Genomic DNA, 18,179 nt, shown 5'->3' with positions numbered 1-18,179 from the left:
TACGAGGAATAATAACTACAAAACCAGCATTTTGCAAACATCAGCAAAATAAATCATTCAGCAGGAATCGACAATTGATGCTAAAATCATAGCATAAAATTTTATTGGACAGGGCTTTCCTGGTGGTGCAGTGGTTGAGAGTCCACCTGCCGATGCAGGGGACATGGGGTTCGTGCCCTGGTCCGGGAAGATCCCACATGCCGCCGAGCGGCTGCGCCCGTGAGCCATGGCCGCTGAGCCTGCGCATCCGGAGCCTGTGCTCCGCAACGGGAGAGGCCACAACAGTGAGAGGCCCTCGCACGGCAAAAAAAAAAAAAAAAAAAAAAATTATTTGACAATAGGATATTCATACGGTCTCAAAGTACCACCCTGTGGGGATTACTACGAGGAAAAGATGACTGCTTTTGCAATGTAAAGAGATGGCAGACAGCACCTTAAGTGATCAAACAGTATGAGCAATGCTCAGGCAAACTAACACTGCATGTCTCCTGATATGCACTGCAGTCTTTGCACCAAAAATATTTAACCTGGAAAAAAAAAAAAATAACTCACAACAACAACAAAATGAGGGACTCTGGAGAGCGGTACTGCACTAGATGAAAATAGGGTTAGGAGATACGCCAGCCAAAAGCAGTGCGTGACCCCTGATTGGACCCTGCGGCAGGACAGCATAAAGGATATCTGGGGGGACTTTGAATATGGGTTGTGGTTTCAATAACACAAATTTATCAACATTAGCTCCCATGGGTCTCACATACATATGCTCTTTCGGAAGTTTTGGGAAGCGATGAGCATTACCTTTGACGGGTTAATTACAATATTTCTAGCCGAGCCATGCTCGTCTCCAGTAAAGGCGGGCTGATTGTTGAAGCCTTGCTTTACATTCACAGCGGTAAGTTCATCCTGTGGGAGGAAAGGGACTGATTAGTCCGAAGGATGTCAAAGCTCCAACTGAAGCCAACATCCTGTAGCCTCAGGAATGACGAACTTTGCTATGCTCTGTAGAAGAGAACTGTTCAACACTCACCAAGGAAAGAAGCAACAGAGGTTTAAAAATCAATATACACATGTGTAGAGAGAGAGAAAGCAAATGGGGCAAAATGTTAACAACCATTGCCTGTAGGTGAAAATTCTTCACTAATAAAATCGGAAAAAGAAAAAGAAAAAAAAAAAAAGCAACCTCCCCCCATAAACGTAAACTCATAGAATGTGCAGACTGGGATTGTTTCTAGAGAGCCCACAGCCTGACCGCCCCCGTGCACGTACCTTGCCAGCCCCTGTGCACGTCTCTATGCTATGTCCCAGAAAACTGGCTCACTCAACCTACCCAAGACCCCACAGCGAGTTAAAGACAGGAATGAAGGGCTCCTAGGCGCAAGGCTTGTGATAACTACACACCACCACAGCCCTGCAACTGAGGGGAAGTTTAGAGCTTGCCAAGCTGTTCATACATCTCGGCTCACTTCGCCTTTACCAATTCTGAGGCAGATGGTAGGCGTGTGTCTTCATGCCTGTTTACAGATGAGAAGAGTGAGGCTCGCTCAGCTAGTACAGTAACTGGACAAAGCCAGTGCTGAAAGACCATCTTCTCAATCCTAGACCAGGAAGAGAAATTTCCATGACACTGTGCACCGGAGTACAAATGCCACAGGAAAATGTGGTCTAAAAATACATAGCCACAATTCGTACCCTCCTTAAAAAAGATCTACTGGATAGATATAGGAAAACTTTCCTTACCAAGGTCACAACACATCAAAAATAGCCCAAGGCATTTAAAAAAAAAAAAAAAAAAAAGACCTTCCCCTGCCCAGATCATTGAGTTATAGAACTAAATCAGAGTTCCCAAAATACAGACTCGAAAGAATAAAGGGGAAAGGTTTGCGTAAATGAAGACACCTCCTGCTCCCCCACTTCAGGCCAAGAAATGGTCTCAGTGACACCCGGGGTAATGGTAGCAACAGCACAGGAATATACACTTATTCTTCACAAGTAATTGCTGCAAGTGTAAAATGAAAAAAAAAATCAACTGATCAAATCACTGCTATGATCAGGCAGAAAGCCCTGGGCCAAAATCGTTAACGACATATAGCACCTGAAAGGTCACCTTGGCTGAGAACTGGGGTCTCCTGGAGTCCTGCCGTGTAACTCTACTTAATTGTGTGTGCTGTAGCTAAGACCTTGGCTAGGCACAGTTCTGGTGGGCTTTCAAAAAACCCCACTACAGGAAGCTTAGCTCTATGGTAACCAAGTCTCCTCCCAGCACGGAAGGTAGCTGGAATTGTGATCCGCACAGAAAATGAGTTGCATGTATATATCAGAAGACATCTCAAACTGCTCCCGCATTTTCAAATAAATTATTTGGAAATCTAGGGCAAAACTACATAATGCATATTTTAAGTCAAAAAAGTGTCAGTCAACTGAAATAAAGCAGGCATGCTAATGCAATTTCTGCCATCTCAGAGTCTAAGGAAGAAGGGGGACACGTGGTGTCACGAGGGGAATGGGACAAGAAAATGGAATTTTTATCTTTGCTTTAGCATCAGAGTAATACAAGAAACACTAATTGAGGAATAGCTTACATTTTTACTAAAAATACGTCCTGGGTTAATCAAGAGGGAATGTGTGAGGCTTTCAGGACCAGTTAGTTCCATTTAGTGCTGCTTCAGTTTCTATTCTAAACTAACCCCTGCTCAGCTAGCTGCCTGTTGTGACTGACTGCTAAGCGCTGGCCTGGACAGACATGCCACGCGCACACACACGCACGCACGCACGCACAAATACACACACAGAATCGCCAGAAGGAAAAGAACATGGGACCATGGTAACAAGTCTGTCAGCCACATCAGATTTTCCTCAAACTAGGATCCACACAGGTACTGCTGGGAGCCTCGAGTGCTGAGAACTTTCTAAACTTGTATTCTCAGTTTCATGAAAATGCATCCGGAATCTGAGCGCTTCTCTCTACCACCGATGCCTCCCCCAGGTCAAGGCCACCATCACCTCATGCTTGGACACTGCAACAGCTCCTAACTGGTCTCCTTGCTTCTACCTTTGCCCTCTGAAGGCCACATTCAACACAGCAGCCACAGGGAGCTTTGGAAAACCTGAGTGAGATCATGTCACTCCTCAAAGCCTGCGATAACTCCGTACCTCAGAATACGAGCAGAGGCCCTGTGAGGTCCTACAAGTCCCTGAGTGATCTGGCCCCTTCTATCTTTCTGACCTCATCCCTGACCACACCCCTTGCTCACTCTGCAGTTCAAGTGTCCAGCTGGACAATCTCCAGCCTCAGGGCCTTGCATGGTCTATCCCTTCTGCCTGGATTGCTCTTCCCTGGTTTCCACATGGCCAACTCCCTGACCACCTTAAGTCATGTCCTCGATGAGAAATCTGATGACCCTATTTGAAACTGGAACGGTTCACCCCCTTCCCTTCACCCTAGCACTCCTAATCTTCCAATAATCCATAGCACTGATCACCTAAAACCCCACGTAATTTACTTATGATGTATCCTGTCTGTCTCCCCCACCAGAAGATAAGGTCTGTGAGAACAGGGGTCTTTATGTTGTTCACAGAAGCATGCCAAGAACACAGAGCAGTGGCTGGCACAGAGCACACAATATTCAATTCACAAAATATATTCAGTAAATATCTGTTGAAAGAGTAAATAAGTGAATGATAACCTGTTTCGAACAATTAACATAATAAGTATATTCTGAATCACTACCCCATGACGTTGAGGTCCCTAATTCTGTGTGGATTTATGACTAGAGCCACTTAACCTCCCAGAGCAGTGGCTGTCACCCCATCAGGCCCAAGGCACCATCCTAAAAGCAAATATTTTTAAATGCCCTTTTTCCAAGTCTGAAATGAAATTCATAGACAATAACTTACCAACATTTTTTTAAAAAATCAATGTAATGCCCTCACTCTAAAAGATTTTTCAAAATGAAAGTAAGTTATAACAACATAGGTACTTGAAAAGAAAACCCTCAGGCATACACAACAAGATCTCTACTACCCAAAAAGTGTGGTCCATGGGCCATCAGTGCTGGCTTGTTAAAAATGCAGAATCTCATTTCAATCAGCTTAACAAATTCTCCAGGTAATTCATGGACACATTAACCTTTGCGAAGTGGGGCCCTAGGAGACATCAAGAATTAGTAAATGTTTGTTCCTATACCTAGAATCACCATAAATGCGGTCCGTACAAAATGCAGACTGATATAGGTGTGCTGTATTGCTATTTCGAATTATCAGCAACAGCATGATGTGAATCTCCTGTAACGGCGAAAACTCTTAGTAAAATTTTCAAACCAACAAAATAAAATCTTCTCCCAATATATTAAAACGCAATCATTATATTCCTCAGAGGCTCAGTGTATACTGTGTATTAAAATCATGCCAAAAAAATACTTTGAGATCATATGTAAATAGATTCCCACCTGGAACAGAGAGAAAACGACTTTGAAAGTTTGGTGGCACATATGACAATCCAGTGGGACACAGGACAATTCGTCATTGAGGACATCTAGCACACCTGGCCCCGCCCGCTAAATGGCAGTAGCACCTCAACTCTAGTGATAGCCGACACCTGCGCCCAGAGTGTCACCACACTCCTGCAGAAAACCAAAGTTTACTGAGAGGACTGCTTTTACCTTTTAAAGCCCTGCCTCTGAAAAGGGGAATCCAGGTTTCAGAAACAGGGAGTTTCACACAGGCTCTGCTCCTGCTGCAACAGCATGACAATGGGACGTCCAGCTCCAGCCACTACAGGCCCCTACAGCTCGCAGCTGTGGCTACAGGTGGAGGCCTTGCTGACCCCAGGGTAAGGATGACTAAGTGGAAATGCACACAAGGGGGACAAGAGCCCAGGCTCTGCAATCAGACTGTCTGAATTTGAACCTCCAACTCCACTGAAGAGTAACTCAAAGCAAGCTCTGGAACAACATGTTACCGAGCCTCAGTTTCCTCAACTGTGAAACAGGGATAGTAAGAGTTTCTACTACTATTATCTCCATAGCCCAGTTGAGGAAATAAAAAGCAGAGAGGTTAATTAACTTACCCAAGGTCACATAGTGGTAAAGAACTCCAAAGAATCCACGTTCCTAGCCACCACGCTATATGAACGTGGCCAGCAATAAGTATTACTGCTGCTGTCTGTGTCATATTTCTGGTTCAGGAAAGTGATAACCTGAAGCTTCAGTAAGCACTCAGAAATACAAAAGATCTGCTTCAGAAATTAAAAAGACCTTGGCCTTCAGTAGTGGTTCCCAAACTTTTGCATGCATCAGAATCCCCTGATGGGTTTGCTAAATAGCACAGCTGCCACTGGGGCCCCTCCCCCAGAGTTTCCAATTCAATAGGTGGGGTGGAGCCCAAAAATCTGAATTTCTAACAACTTCCCAGAAGAGTGATGCATATCCAGGGACCACACTTTGAGAGCCCCTGACATAAAGATTTGGAGTTGGTGGCTTTCTAGAAAACCAGCGTGTTCCCATGCCCAGTATCAGGGCTGCACTCACCACCAGGGAGAAACTCGATGCTCCACCTTAGCTCAGGAGCAGGAAGTCCCAAGAAGAAAAGCCTGGTCAGAATTCTCTGCCACACCCCTGTCCCCACTCCAAAGGCACACACACAAAGCTACACACACACACACACACACACACAACACACACACACACAAGGATCAAGGAAGAAAACAAGTCAGAAAGTTTCTCTTTTCACTCCTTTAACTTCTCATAGACCCACGAATAAAAACACTGGGGCTGCAGAGTGCTCGATTAAACCGGGAAGCTCACAGGGCTGAAACAGAAGGCTGGAAGGCGCTTCTGTTAAAGTTTACTCACGCAGAACTTTAGGTCAGCGTCCTAGAGAAACCAAGTGAAACGGAGGTAAAGACCAAAGCGTCACAGCCAAAACATGCACCCTGATGGTTTTTCTCCTAAAGTTTCTTTAAAGAGTGAAAGTCCACAGCAAGGATCCAAACACTGAGTTAAGAGTAAGATCCAGATTCCAGGGTGTTTACTATTGTTGTTTAGACAGTGTTTCTCAAACTCCAGTAATGCACAAACAGACCCCTTTGAAAGGAAAAACATCCTCTCTGACCCCAGGATGCATGATGAACCCAATTTGGGAAAATGAGATAGGACATGGATACTTAACGGCATTAGGCAGCGTTAAGAGACTCAGAACAAGATGTAACTTGTTACACGAACTCAAACTACAAACTTTTATGACACTTTGCTCTGAAGGCCTTTGCCAAATCTAATCAAGCAAATATGTAAGGGAGAGAGTCCAGATTTTAAAACAGCATGCCTCTAAAATCCCCAAGCCAGGGGACACAAATAGCTTCCTCTTGCACTAACCTTGAACCTCTTCAAAGGTTCTTCTAAATAAGAGAGGATAACCACCAAAGTCCTTACCATGGTCCTTACAGAAACTGAAACTTGTTTTGCTACACCTAGTCAACAATACTCATAAAAACTAGAACCGTCAGCTGCTACTTTGCCTATTTGCAAAGCTGAGACAACTAAACCCCTCAAAACTTGGGGACACAACCAACCACTAATCACGATCTTAGCACCAAATCCTTTCCAGTAGAAGAACTCCTTTGTTGGAGGTTGAAAGTTTTCCCATTGTACAATGTGGGGAATAAAGAAAAATAAAGTGCCAACCATGAACTCAGAGAGTTTTAAATGTTTCTGTTTATCATTGACAGCAGCGGGGACAAAACACTGTACACACATGTGTGAGCCCTAATACCTACTCAGCCAAGAGACAACGCTAGCTGAGAACACGCATTCTGCCTGGTGGCCTGGGGCAGCGGTGCACCAGGCCAGGCAGCCTATGATTTCAACAGGTTTAAAACGGAATTGGTCCAAAAGTAACCTCAACACAGAGAAAAGAAATCTCGGCCACTTGGTCGTTGGCTTCAACTAAAATGATAAGCCTTAAAGCAATTTTAGGGAGACAGGTACCCAGAGACAAACAGAAAGAAAAGCCTAGAAACTGGCCCATGTTCATATGGAAGGCCAGCATTCACTCTGCATTTTTGTATTTTGTACCGATACAAAAGTCAGACCTTCGATATTTTGGGCGAACTCCAAATGCATCCATAAATCTCGTGCATTTACCTTGAACTTCAGAGAATGATGTTATTTTTTGGATCGCTTTCAAAGCAATCTTTTAATTTCAATAAATGTTTCATCAGGAAAGTGAAACCATTTTGATGCCAGTTTGGAAATTGCTTAAGCTCTTTCTCACTCAAAAGGGGAAAAAAGTCAAGTTTAGCACAATTTTCAATGACCATCTCAAAAGCAGATAATAAATACACACACACAAGGTGCACACACACTTAACCTCCTCCAGACTTCTCATCTACCGCAAAGAACACATGCAGAGATGCCCGATTTCCTCGGTCACCTACTTGCATCTAACACACTAACTCAATGACTGTCAACAGATTGGACAGAAATGCCCACCAGGCATGACAATGTCACAGCAGTAGTTGTCTCTATGCACCAGTTAGGCTGTGTTAGCTAAGGTCTTACCCCAAACAAAATTTTTAAAAACAGCTTTATAACTGTTTTCCCTAGCTTGTCCACCTCTCTCCCAGAAGAGTGTTCTCTGAGACCCCTGAGGATGTCTGCAGATCCCATTTGAGAAGTGAGGCTACGATAACACCCATCATGGATAGATTCAATAGTGGTTTTTTTTGTTTTTTTGGCCTTGCCATGCAGCATGCGGGATCTTAGTTCCCTGACCAGGGATCGAAACTGCGCCCCTGCAGTGGAAGCTCAGAGTCCTAACCACTGGACTGCCAGGGAACTCCCAGAATCAATAGTCTTCAGGCAACACTTAGGGTTAGCAGATACAAATGACCCAAGAGATAAGGGAAAAATCTTTCTCGCCTCAGACCTCATCATTAACCAGTTCTATCCATACTTCTCTCAAAACATGTCTCACATCTAGTCCTTCCTCTAAAATAATACGTACAGCCATCTCTCTACACTGCGGCCACTGTCACAGCAGGCCCACGTTGCTGCTCTTCACACACCTCCCCTCCTCCGTCCTGACCTTTCCTCAACCTAGCCTGCCCACTGGCCCCTGATGAACCTTCCTGAAACAGGTTTTCTTTTCTGCTCTACCCTATTCGAAAGCCTCAGAGGCTTGCCACCCACCCCACCCCACCCCCGCCCCGCAGGACCTAAAGAGAACAGAAGCATGTAGCACAACACTCTACAGATCCTCAATAACATCTGTGGGCCTTCGCTGCACCTAACTCCAGCCTTGACTCAAAACACGATCACCGGGCTTCCCTGGTGGCGCAGTGGTTGAGAATCCACCCACCAATGCAGGGGACACGGGTTCGATCCCTGGTCCGGGAAGATCCCACATGCCGCAGAGCAACTAAGCCCGTGCACCACAACTACCGAGCCTGAGCTCTAGAGCCCGCGAGCCACAACTACTGAGCCGATGCGCCTAGAGCCCGTGCTCCGCCACTGCAATGAAAAGCCCGCACACTGCAACTTAGAATAGCCCCCGCTCGACGCAACTAGAGAAAGCCCATGTGCAGCAACGAAGACCCAACGCAGCCAAAAATAAAAATTAATTAATTCATTATTTTTTAAAAAAACCACAATCACCTAGGATGGGCATTAAACCAACCCCTCGAACAACCAAGCTCCACTTCCCAGTCTCATTTCCATTCTGAGTGTCAGAATGACAGAGATCTGAGTTTGAATATAGAGCCTTACCTATCACAGGGAACAACGTAAGTGACCTCTCTCTGTACCTCAGCTGCTTCAACTGAAGTAAGACAAGAATAACTCACAGGGCTGAGGTTACATAAGATAAAACGTACAAAGTTTAGCACAGTGCCTGGCCCCATATTAAGTGCTCCATAAATGGTGGCGACTGGTATAAAAAAATTACAGCTTTTTTTGTCTTTTTAACTTACATTTAATCTACTTGACTGTTATATTCCTTGCCACATACACTGTCTTTTGAACCTCTAAGCCTTGCCTGATGCCATTCCCATCCCCTGGAGTACAGCATGAAGTCTCTTGCCTTCTTCAAACCCCAGCTCAGGGCTTCCCCTCATTTGATCAACAAATAACGAAGTATACATCACGTGTGCTAAGTACTGGGAATTCCATAGTCAGCAAACTGCAAGTGTGATAAATGCCCCAAGGAGAAGTACTACCTGCTCAGAGCACACATGGTAGGGGCTTAACCTAATCTGAGAACTCAGAAAAAACTCCCTGAAGAAGTGGTCTTTGAGCCGAACTCTGAGTCTGAAATAGGAGTAAACTAAGTTAAGAGGAGGACCCTTACGACAGCAAGGTTGACATTTTGCATGAAGTGATATAACACTAACTCTACGAAGACCACGACAAGTTAGAGGTGTATATTGTAACCGCTAACGCAACCGCTAATAAAAATAAAACGTAAAGAGGTAAACTAAAATGTCAATAGGTAAGTTTCAATTATTTTTAACATAGTTTAATAATCCAGAAGTAAAATGGTAAATAAATCGAACCGTATCAGTAATTGGGTTAAGATTCCAACTAAAAGACAGGGATTGCTAGAATGGATGAGGAAGCAAAACCCAGCTACATGCTGTACTTTAAATATATTAAGACAGCTAAGGTGACAGAAAACTGATGGAAAGAGATATATACCATACAAACGATGAACTTAAGAGGGCTGGCGTGGCTATATTAATATTGGACAAAGTCAACTCCAAGAGAAAGAGCATCATCAAAGATAAAGAGGGGCACACCATAATGATGAAAGGGTCAACTCATCGGGAAGACGTAACAGCAATCACGGGCACTGCGTGCCCAACAAGAGACAGGAAGAGCGTGTTTAAGGTCTGTAGGCCTGGGAAAATGAAAGAAAGAATGCTGTCATGGCAGGAGCAAAGGGACACAGGTGTGAGGTGAGACTGGGCAGTGGGTGGGGATAGAATACACAGGGTCTTGTGGACCAAGTAAAGGACTTCTATCTTTACAAGAGTAAAGGGTTTTACCCACACACCTATGGTCAGTTAATCTTCGACAAAGGAGGCAAGAATATACAATGGGAAAAAGACAGTCTCTTCAGCAAGCGGTGCTGGGAAAGTTTAACAGCCACATGTAAAAATCAATGAAGTCAGAACACACTCTCACACCATACACAAAAATAAACTCAAGATGGCTTAAATGCTTAAACATACGACATGACACCACAAAACTCCTAGAAGAGAGCATAGGCAAAACATTCACCAACATAAATCTTACCAATGTTTTCTTAGGTCAGTCTCCCAAGACAAGAGAAATAAGAACAAAAATAAACAAATGGGACCTAATCAAACTTACAAGCTTTTGCACAGCAAAGGGAACCATAAACCAAACAAAAAGAGAGCCTACAGAATGGAAGAAAATATTTGCAAACCATTGAGACAGACAAGGGCTTAATTTCCAAAATATACAAACAGCTCATACAACTCAATAACAAAAAAACAAACAACCCAATCAAAAAATGGGCAGAAGACCTAAATAGACATTTCTCCAAAGAAGACATACAGATGGCCAATAGGCACATGAAAAGATGCTCGTTATCACTAATTACCAGAGAAATGCAAATCAAAACTACACCTCACACCAGGCAGAATGGCCATCATTAAAATGTCTACAAATGACAAACGTAGGGTGTGGAGGGTATGGAGAAAAGGGAACCCTCCTACACTGTTGGTGGGAATGTAAATTGGTGCAGCCACTATGGAGAAAGTATGGAGATTCCTTAAAAAACTAAAAATGGAGTTGCTGCATGATCCAGCAATCCCACTCCTGGGCATATACCCAGACAAAACTATAATTCAAAAAGATACATGCAACTAACACAACACTGTTAATCAACTATGCTCCAATATAAAATAAAAACTAAAAAATAAATTTTTAAAAAAGATACATGCACCCCTACGTTCATAGCAGCACTATTCACAATAGCCAAGACAGAAGCAACTTAAATGTCCATCGACAGATGAATAAAGATGTCGCACATATATACAACGGAATACTACTCAGCCATCCAAAAGAATGAAAAAATGCCATTTGCAGCAACATGGATGAACCTAGAGATTATCATACTAAGTGAAGTAAGTCAGAAAGAGAAAGACAAATACCATAGGACATCACTTATATGTGGAATCTAAAATATGACACAAATGAACTTATCTACAAAACAGACCCACAGACATAGAGAACAGTTGCTAAGCGGGAGGAAGGCCGGGGAAGGGATGGATTGGGAGGTTAGGATTAGCAGATGCAAATTATTATATGTAGATTGGATAAAAAACAAGGTGCTACTATCTAGCACAGAGAACTGTACTGAATACCCTTTGATAAGCCATAATGGAAAGGAATACGAAAAAGAATGTATAGATAGATATGTATAAGTGAATCACTTTGCCGTACAGCAGAAATTAACACAACATTGTAAATCAACTATAATTAAATAAATTTTTTGAAGAAAAGAGTAAAGGGTTTTATGCAGTGGGGTGACATCATCCACACTGAATACGTCCACAGTGGGGACAACTGATTGGAGCCGGTCAGACCAAACAGGAGGCCTGGGGGACAAGGGGATTGGGACCGGTTAGAGGCTCTCTTAAGAGTCGAGACGTGAGAAGACGGTAGCTAGGACCAAGACAGAGGCGGAAAGAAGGGGAAGCATGGAGGGATATTTACGGGGCTACTCAACAGGGCTTTTGGTAACATGTTGGATGGAATGACAAAGAGTGAGGTTATCAAGGATGTCCCCGGATTTCTGGGATGGCAAGAGCTCTTAAAACAGCGTATAGCAGTGTTAGGGGAATTTTTGGAGGGAAGAGGAACAGATCACAAGTTCAGTTTTAAATGTTAACTTTGAGGGCTTCCCTGGTGGCGCAGTGGTTGAGAGTCCGCCTGCCGATGCAGGGGACACGGGTTCGTGCCCCGGTCCGGGAAGATCCCACAGGCCACGGAGCGGCTGCGCCCGTGAGCCATGGCCACTGAGCCTGCGCGTCCGGAGCCTGTGCTCTGCAACGGGAGAGGCCACAACAGTGAGAGGCCCGCATACCACAAAAAAAAAAATAATTAAAAATAAATAAATAAATAAATGTTAACTTTGAGGTAGCTGGCAAAACAAGATGTTTCTTACAGACATTTAGAAGTCTAGAGTGCCCAGAAGGTGAGGTCCAGTACCAGACCAACCAGGGACATGCGGAGGAGGGTCTAGAGACAAGCCCTGCAGGCACTGAATTGTGTACCCCGAAAAGATAGGTCAAAGTCCTAACCCCTATACCTGTGACCCTATTTGGAAATAGGGTCTGGGCAGCAATCATCAAGTTAAGATCCTGCTGAAATCAGGTGGGTGCTAATCCAACAGCACATGGCTGGTGTCCTTATCAAAGAAAAGACACAGAAGGAAGATGGAGGCAGAGGTTGGAATTATGCTGCCACAAACGAAGGAAAGCCTGGGGCTACCAGAAGCTGGACGAGGAAAGGAAGGATCCTCCTCTAGAGGTGTGGCCCTGCCTCCGGAGCTGTGGGAGAATTTCCATTGTTTTAAGCCACCCAATTTATGGTATTTTGTTTAGGCAGCCCTAAGAAAGTAAAAAATCCATGTAGGAGAGGAAGAGGGGAAGCTCTGCCCTATCCCTCAAAGCAAGACTACCCTCTAAAGTCAGGATCCAGGTCATTTGGCAGCAGCAAGGGTCTACAACGCAGAGTCTACGGCTGAGAAAAGCAGCATCGCTTGACTCTGTAAAAGGGGACACCCCGGCGCCCTGCACCACAACAACAGGCACTGATTTCTGCTTGGATCTCTTCTAATTGACAGGTCACTTAACAGCTGTTTGAGAACTTTAGAAAAAAAAAAAAAAGGGCGGGGTAGTGGGCTGTTTCCCCAACGCAGCCAAAATGCTTGTAAGAAAAGGCACTGCCACCAGCCTCCTGAAGAGAGAGCCAAGGGAAGGGGCCAGACTGACTCAGGGGAGGCAGGACTCCCCTAAAAGGCCACCTAGCATTTCCCCTACCCCCACCAACATCTCTAACATCAGGGCCACATTTGCATCGAGGCCACATCTGAAACTCAGGTCTTTACACATCCACCCTTGTCTACACGGCTATTAATATTCACCCCCATCCAAACCACACCTGCAGGCCATCAATCACTAACGGTGGGGACTCAGACGAACCCCAAAGGATATGAGCTCAACACAAAACAGCAAGTCCTATCTTGCACACCTGTACCGAGCAGTAGGCAAAAGAGAAGAAAAGAAAATCATGGTTATAGTAATACTACTCTACTCTCTGGCCTTTACGCAGCATATTCACGCCCGTCTTCCTAAAAGCCAAATGGCTCTGGCAGGATGGGTGCCCGTTTACAGGCTGAGAAACTGAGGCTGAAGTTGGGGGGGCGGGGCAGTGAAATGGTTAAGCGGCCACATGAGAATCAAGCCTCCAAGAGGCCCAGTGTGCTCTCCAAGAAGTTGAGATCTTGGAGGAGATCAGTATGATTCCCATCAACCTCAACTAGAATCCTGGCTCCCTCCTTTCCTGTGAAATGGAGATCCACCTACCTTCCGTTGTAAAGAATAAGAGGAAATCGTATGTGAGGCACTCAGCGCTTTAAAAATGGGCTCATGGGAGTTCCCTTGTGGTCCAGTGGTTAGGACTCTGCACTTTCACTGCCAAGGGCCCGTGTTCAATCCCTGGTCGGGGCACTGAGATCCCACAAGCCACCCGTCGCGGCCAAAAAAAAAAAAAAAAAAAAATGCTCATCACGGTCATTATAACTGTGATTTTTCACCAGGCAGCACATCCAGGCCCACACCACGCACCACACGTCCGGGGATTCAGCCACTCTCCAAAAAGCGAATGGGAATGTCCACCGAGTAGGATGTGCTGAACACACGAGACTCTGGGGCCCGACTCCCCAGGAGAACCTCCCTCATCCTTAACCGTGAGACAGGCAGGCCCTCCCCCTCCACTGAAAGTGGGAGAGACTTTGATTCAAATTACCTCCAAATACACTTAGCATTTATTCCACTCGTATCTAAATAATTGTAGCCTATTAATTCATATTCAAATCACCTTCAAATGCATGTCACCCTCTGATATCAAACACCTGGATGTGGCTCTCAGGAGAATTGTAGGAAACCTGCCAGAGAAAACTACTTGAACTTTTAGATTTGCAGACGCATAAAGCAGGAAAGGGGACTTAAGGTGTCCAGAGTTGATTCTGCCCAGAGCTGTATTTAAGGCAGCCTCAGGAGACAATTTTCTCTTTGGATCCCCCACTGCTCAGGTAAGTCACCGTCCCACACAACTCACGCATTGCAGTCACATCTTAATGTAAGCTCTTCCTGTAAATCGTATTTTTCGCTTAGGGCTGAATCTGCCTCCCACTGGGGCTAGGTGATCTGAGGGCAGAAAAAACAAACTCAAGCCATGGTTTCTGTCCTCTGAAGTTAACTGTCCGGTGGACTGACTCACTGGGCCCCTTACCTGGGTCCTCCTGTTCACTTCTACCCTACGCCTAACTGCATCCCGCATGCCACGTGCCTGTAGGAAGGCGTGTTGTGCGATTTCCACCAAATGAACTGCAAATTCACAAAGAGGAAAACTTCTTGGGTGACAGGGATGGAACGGGCGCCGGAAAAATCTAGTGAAACTGCAGAACACCCTTCTTCCTGCCTGGGAGGGAGAACAGAGATTGGGAATGTCTCTTTTTGGCTGCTGGTGGTGGTGATGTTGGTCATTTGTTTACCCGGAAACAGAGAGGCTAAACCTACAGTTCTGAACCAAGAAAGCAAACGTCCGTGAGTCCACCTCCGAAAATGTAGTCCTAAAGTCAACCTCTGTTAACACCTCTCAGCCTCCACCCTTTTTATTTTCGGGAGGCTTGCTCAACCCCACCTCTTCCGGGGAGCTTAGCCAACCTTCCAAGCAGTCTGGCGGTTCACCGCCACCAAAGCCGCCCGTGGAGGGCTGAATAACAGGTATCGAAGGCGAGGTTTAAAGCATGGGACAATAAATCAAAAGCCCTTTGAGTCATCAGACCCTCAAGTAAACGTTCTGTGCCGCAGGGTGAGTGAGGTGCGTGGGGAGGGGTGGGAGGGGAGGGGAGTCCGAATATTCATTCCAATCTAGCCATCAGGTAATTCTAGATACCTGCCATATCTCTAAAGACTGAGCACAAAAAGGTGTCACTCTGAGATGCTCAAGCAACAGGACCTACTGCCACCCCAGGTGAACGGTGTCCAAGAACTCGAAGCATTTTCCACACTCCCCTCGCCTTCATTTCCTTTGACCAATTTGTCACCGACCGCCAGTTCCTCTTCTCCGGTCCTATTTAAAGCCCAGATCTGTCGGGCTCTTTTTACCTCATGCTTTGGTTACTACAGCTGCCTCCCTCGCAGCCTCCCCGACTCCACTCTCTCCCCATCCGGATTTACTAGGCATGAGCTAGTGAGATAAATCCAACAGCGGGACCTCGTGAACTCGTCACCACCACCCCGCAACCGCAACCCGCCAGGACTCCAGGACTCCAAGCCCCATCTCCAGAGACACTGCCTTTTCCCCTCCATGCCTCGCTCATCCTACCTTCAGCTCTTTCTTAGGAAAGAGAGGGTACAACCTGCCCCGACTCACTCGGGTCCTGCCCCTCACACCTACATCCTCCAGGGAGACCTCCACGTATTCCAACCCTCTCTTTCCTGAACTCACGCGGCATTTTTAGCGGCACTATATAGAGAGCAGAATGGTTACAGCACGGGCTCAGGAGTCCAATTCCAACTCCATCACTATGCAGCTAAAGGACCTTGGGCAAGTGAAGTGACCCCTGTGACCGCTCTCCTGTGCCTCAGTTTCTTCGTCTGTAAAAAGGAGGTAAGAGTACCCACCTGAGAGGTGTTTGTGAGGCTGGCATAAAACCAAACATGTAAAGCACTCAGAATAACCAACACAATCAACGCTGTCTATCGCGATGGAACGCGGCACTTTATACCCCATACTGAATGTATACGTTATTCCTCAATTTTAAAATAAACAAAAACCAATGCATTAGTCATTTTTAAAACCGTTTTATGTGCGTCAGTGAGCCAGATGTTAATTTCTAGAGCTGTGCTACTCAGAGTGTGCTACCGGCCCTCAAGAATAATATGCAAAAATTGAGAGTGAGTGCTTGGAAACTTTCATAGCAACTTGACATTGCCACTACATTCAAGCAGCATTTCATTTTTCTAGTAATTCATTTTTATCATACATGTATATCAGTCTGCAACAGATTGAAAATTAATTTTAAAGAAACTTGTCCTTCACCATAGATATTTTGAGAAGCGCTGTTCTAGAGGGGACAGAAGCAGACTTCTATTTCTTTCCTACACACCCACATCGCTGAGTGCTGTAGGAGGCACAGATCAAGTACTAAGTAAATGGAAGTATAACTTCACAAACATTTTCGATTATTTAATAATGACTTAAAAGCAGATCTCATGTGAGTAGTCGAAATGTAAATAGTGTCTCCAGTTCACGATCATTTTTTTCCCCAAGGAGTTGACATTTAGTCTAAAATTGACCAAAGAGTGAAAACAGCTCTGACCCCAAAAATACCTTCCATACTGTCTACTAGCAGCACTGTGTTAGAGCTTTAAAACAGAAAGAAAGAAAAAACTCTAAGCAATGTCAATATTAACCTTCCTCACAGAACTCAGGAGAAATATAAATTATTTCGCACTGCCTTGGACATACTTTTGATAGAGCCTCTCTCTATACCTTCACGTAAACCAGCACCTTAGCAAAAAATTCCAATGACGCTTCAGACAAAATACATTTTCCTTAGTTCTTCCCTGCTGCCGATGCCTTAAAATGGTCCTTATCTCAACAACCTCATTAGATTAATCCATGAATGAAATGGCTGGAAAAGGAAAGCAGCAAATTCCACCAAATTTGAGTTGACAACAAGGCGGCATTTGCGTAGCTGAGCTGTGGCACATTGGATGTGGGTTGAAGGCTGAGTTAATTCTTGCCGAGGAAAATCTTTGCACATTCAAACTAACTCTGGAAATGCTTGCAGAAAATTAAAGGTAAACAGGGAGTCCTGTATACGTCCTGCATCCCATCCTTTCTCAGAGGCAGCAATGCGTAACACTACATATAAGGTGTCACTCCCAGTAGGACCTCAGTCCCCTGGTCCCTGGACCAGGTCAGCCCTGCTCCAGCGGACAGCCCTCTCTCTCCAGCAGATTTAATCTCTTCCTCTCTCTAACTGTCCCCAAACTCTATAGGTATGTTCAAGTTGAGGATGCAATACGCTCTTGCTTTACTGAACTACTTGCAATTCCTCCAAAGATTGTGTCCCATTTCCCATCTCGGTGCCTTTGCTCATACCCTCTGCCCAGAAGACCTTGTCATCTGAAAAACACCCACATTTCTGAAGACTCTTCTCATCCTCAAGAGAGATGACCCCTCCCTCATTGGTTTCCACCACCGCACTGAATGACCTGAGGGCTCTGCACACAGGACTGTGATCTCTCCACGCAAAGCTCCTCAACGGTAGAAACCATGTCTTATATTTCCTGGCATCGCGGTGCCCTGTACAGGGCTTCTGAGAACCATTTGCTAATAATAATGACTGCCCCGTTACCAGATCCAGACAACAAATATTTCTTTAACCCCTACCGTACCCCAGACCCCCTCCATGCGGCTGGTCATCAGTGGGGAGGGGGAAAGGACATCGCCCTTGCTTCATGAAACCTACACTGGTTGGCAGACAGAGCACAGAAGAAAAACACAAACCGTGCTGAGGAACAAATCATCACACTGCAGTGACAAAGAGAAGGCAACCAGGTGGCAGGAAGCACACGTGCAAAGGCCCTGAAGGGGAAACTGCCAAACTAAGAGGAGGCCAAGGAGACGCTAGCTCTCCCCTTGGACCAGTGCTCACCCCCACACCCGTCTCCCTAACAACTCCCCTCCTCGGAGGTCCTGCTGCCAAGTGTCTAGAGTCTGCCTCCTCCTCCCTCTCTCTGCACATGCTCAACAGGTAATCGCAGCCATGGCTTCAACTAGCCACGCACAAATCACACCCAAAGCCAGATCTGTTCTACTGCTCTACAGTTCAACCTGGATTCCCCAGAGGCGTCTCAA

General features: G+C 45.3%; 1 protein-coding gene across 1 annotated transcript in view; it reads right to left on the bottom strand.

Annotated features, from left to right (window-relative positions):
- Window positions 1–18,179, bottom strand: part of MED12L (mediator complex subunit 12L) — a 313,136-nt gene that overhangs the window by 283,082 nt on the left and 11,875 nt on the right. Inside the window, exon 2 of the mRNA XM_024769070.1 lies at window positions 799–903. Coding sequence (XP_024624838.1) covers window positions 799–903 — 105 coding nt within the window. The remainder of the gene's footprint in view (window positions 1–798; window positions 904–18,179) is intronic.

Source organism: Neophocaena asiaeorientalis, unplaced genomic scaffold (assembly GCF_003031525.2).
Source record: "Neophocaena asiaeorientalis asiaeorientalis breed wild unplaced genomic scaffold, Neophocaena_asiaeorientalis_V1.1 scaffold118, whole genome shotgun sequence".
In the NCBI taxonomy this organism is placed as follows: domain Eukaryota; kingdom Metazoa; phylum Chordata; class Mammalia; order Artiodactyla; family Phocoenidae; genus Neophocaena; species Neophocaena asiaeorientalis.
Note: the sequence above shows the minus strand (reverse complement) of the source record. Positions and strands in the feature narration are given on the sequence as shown.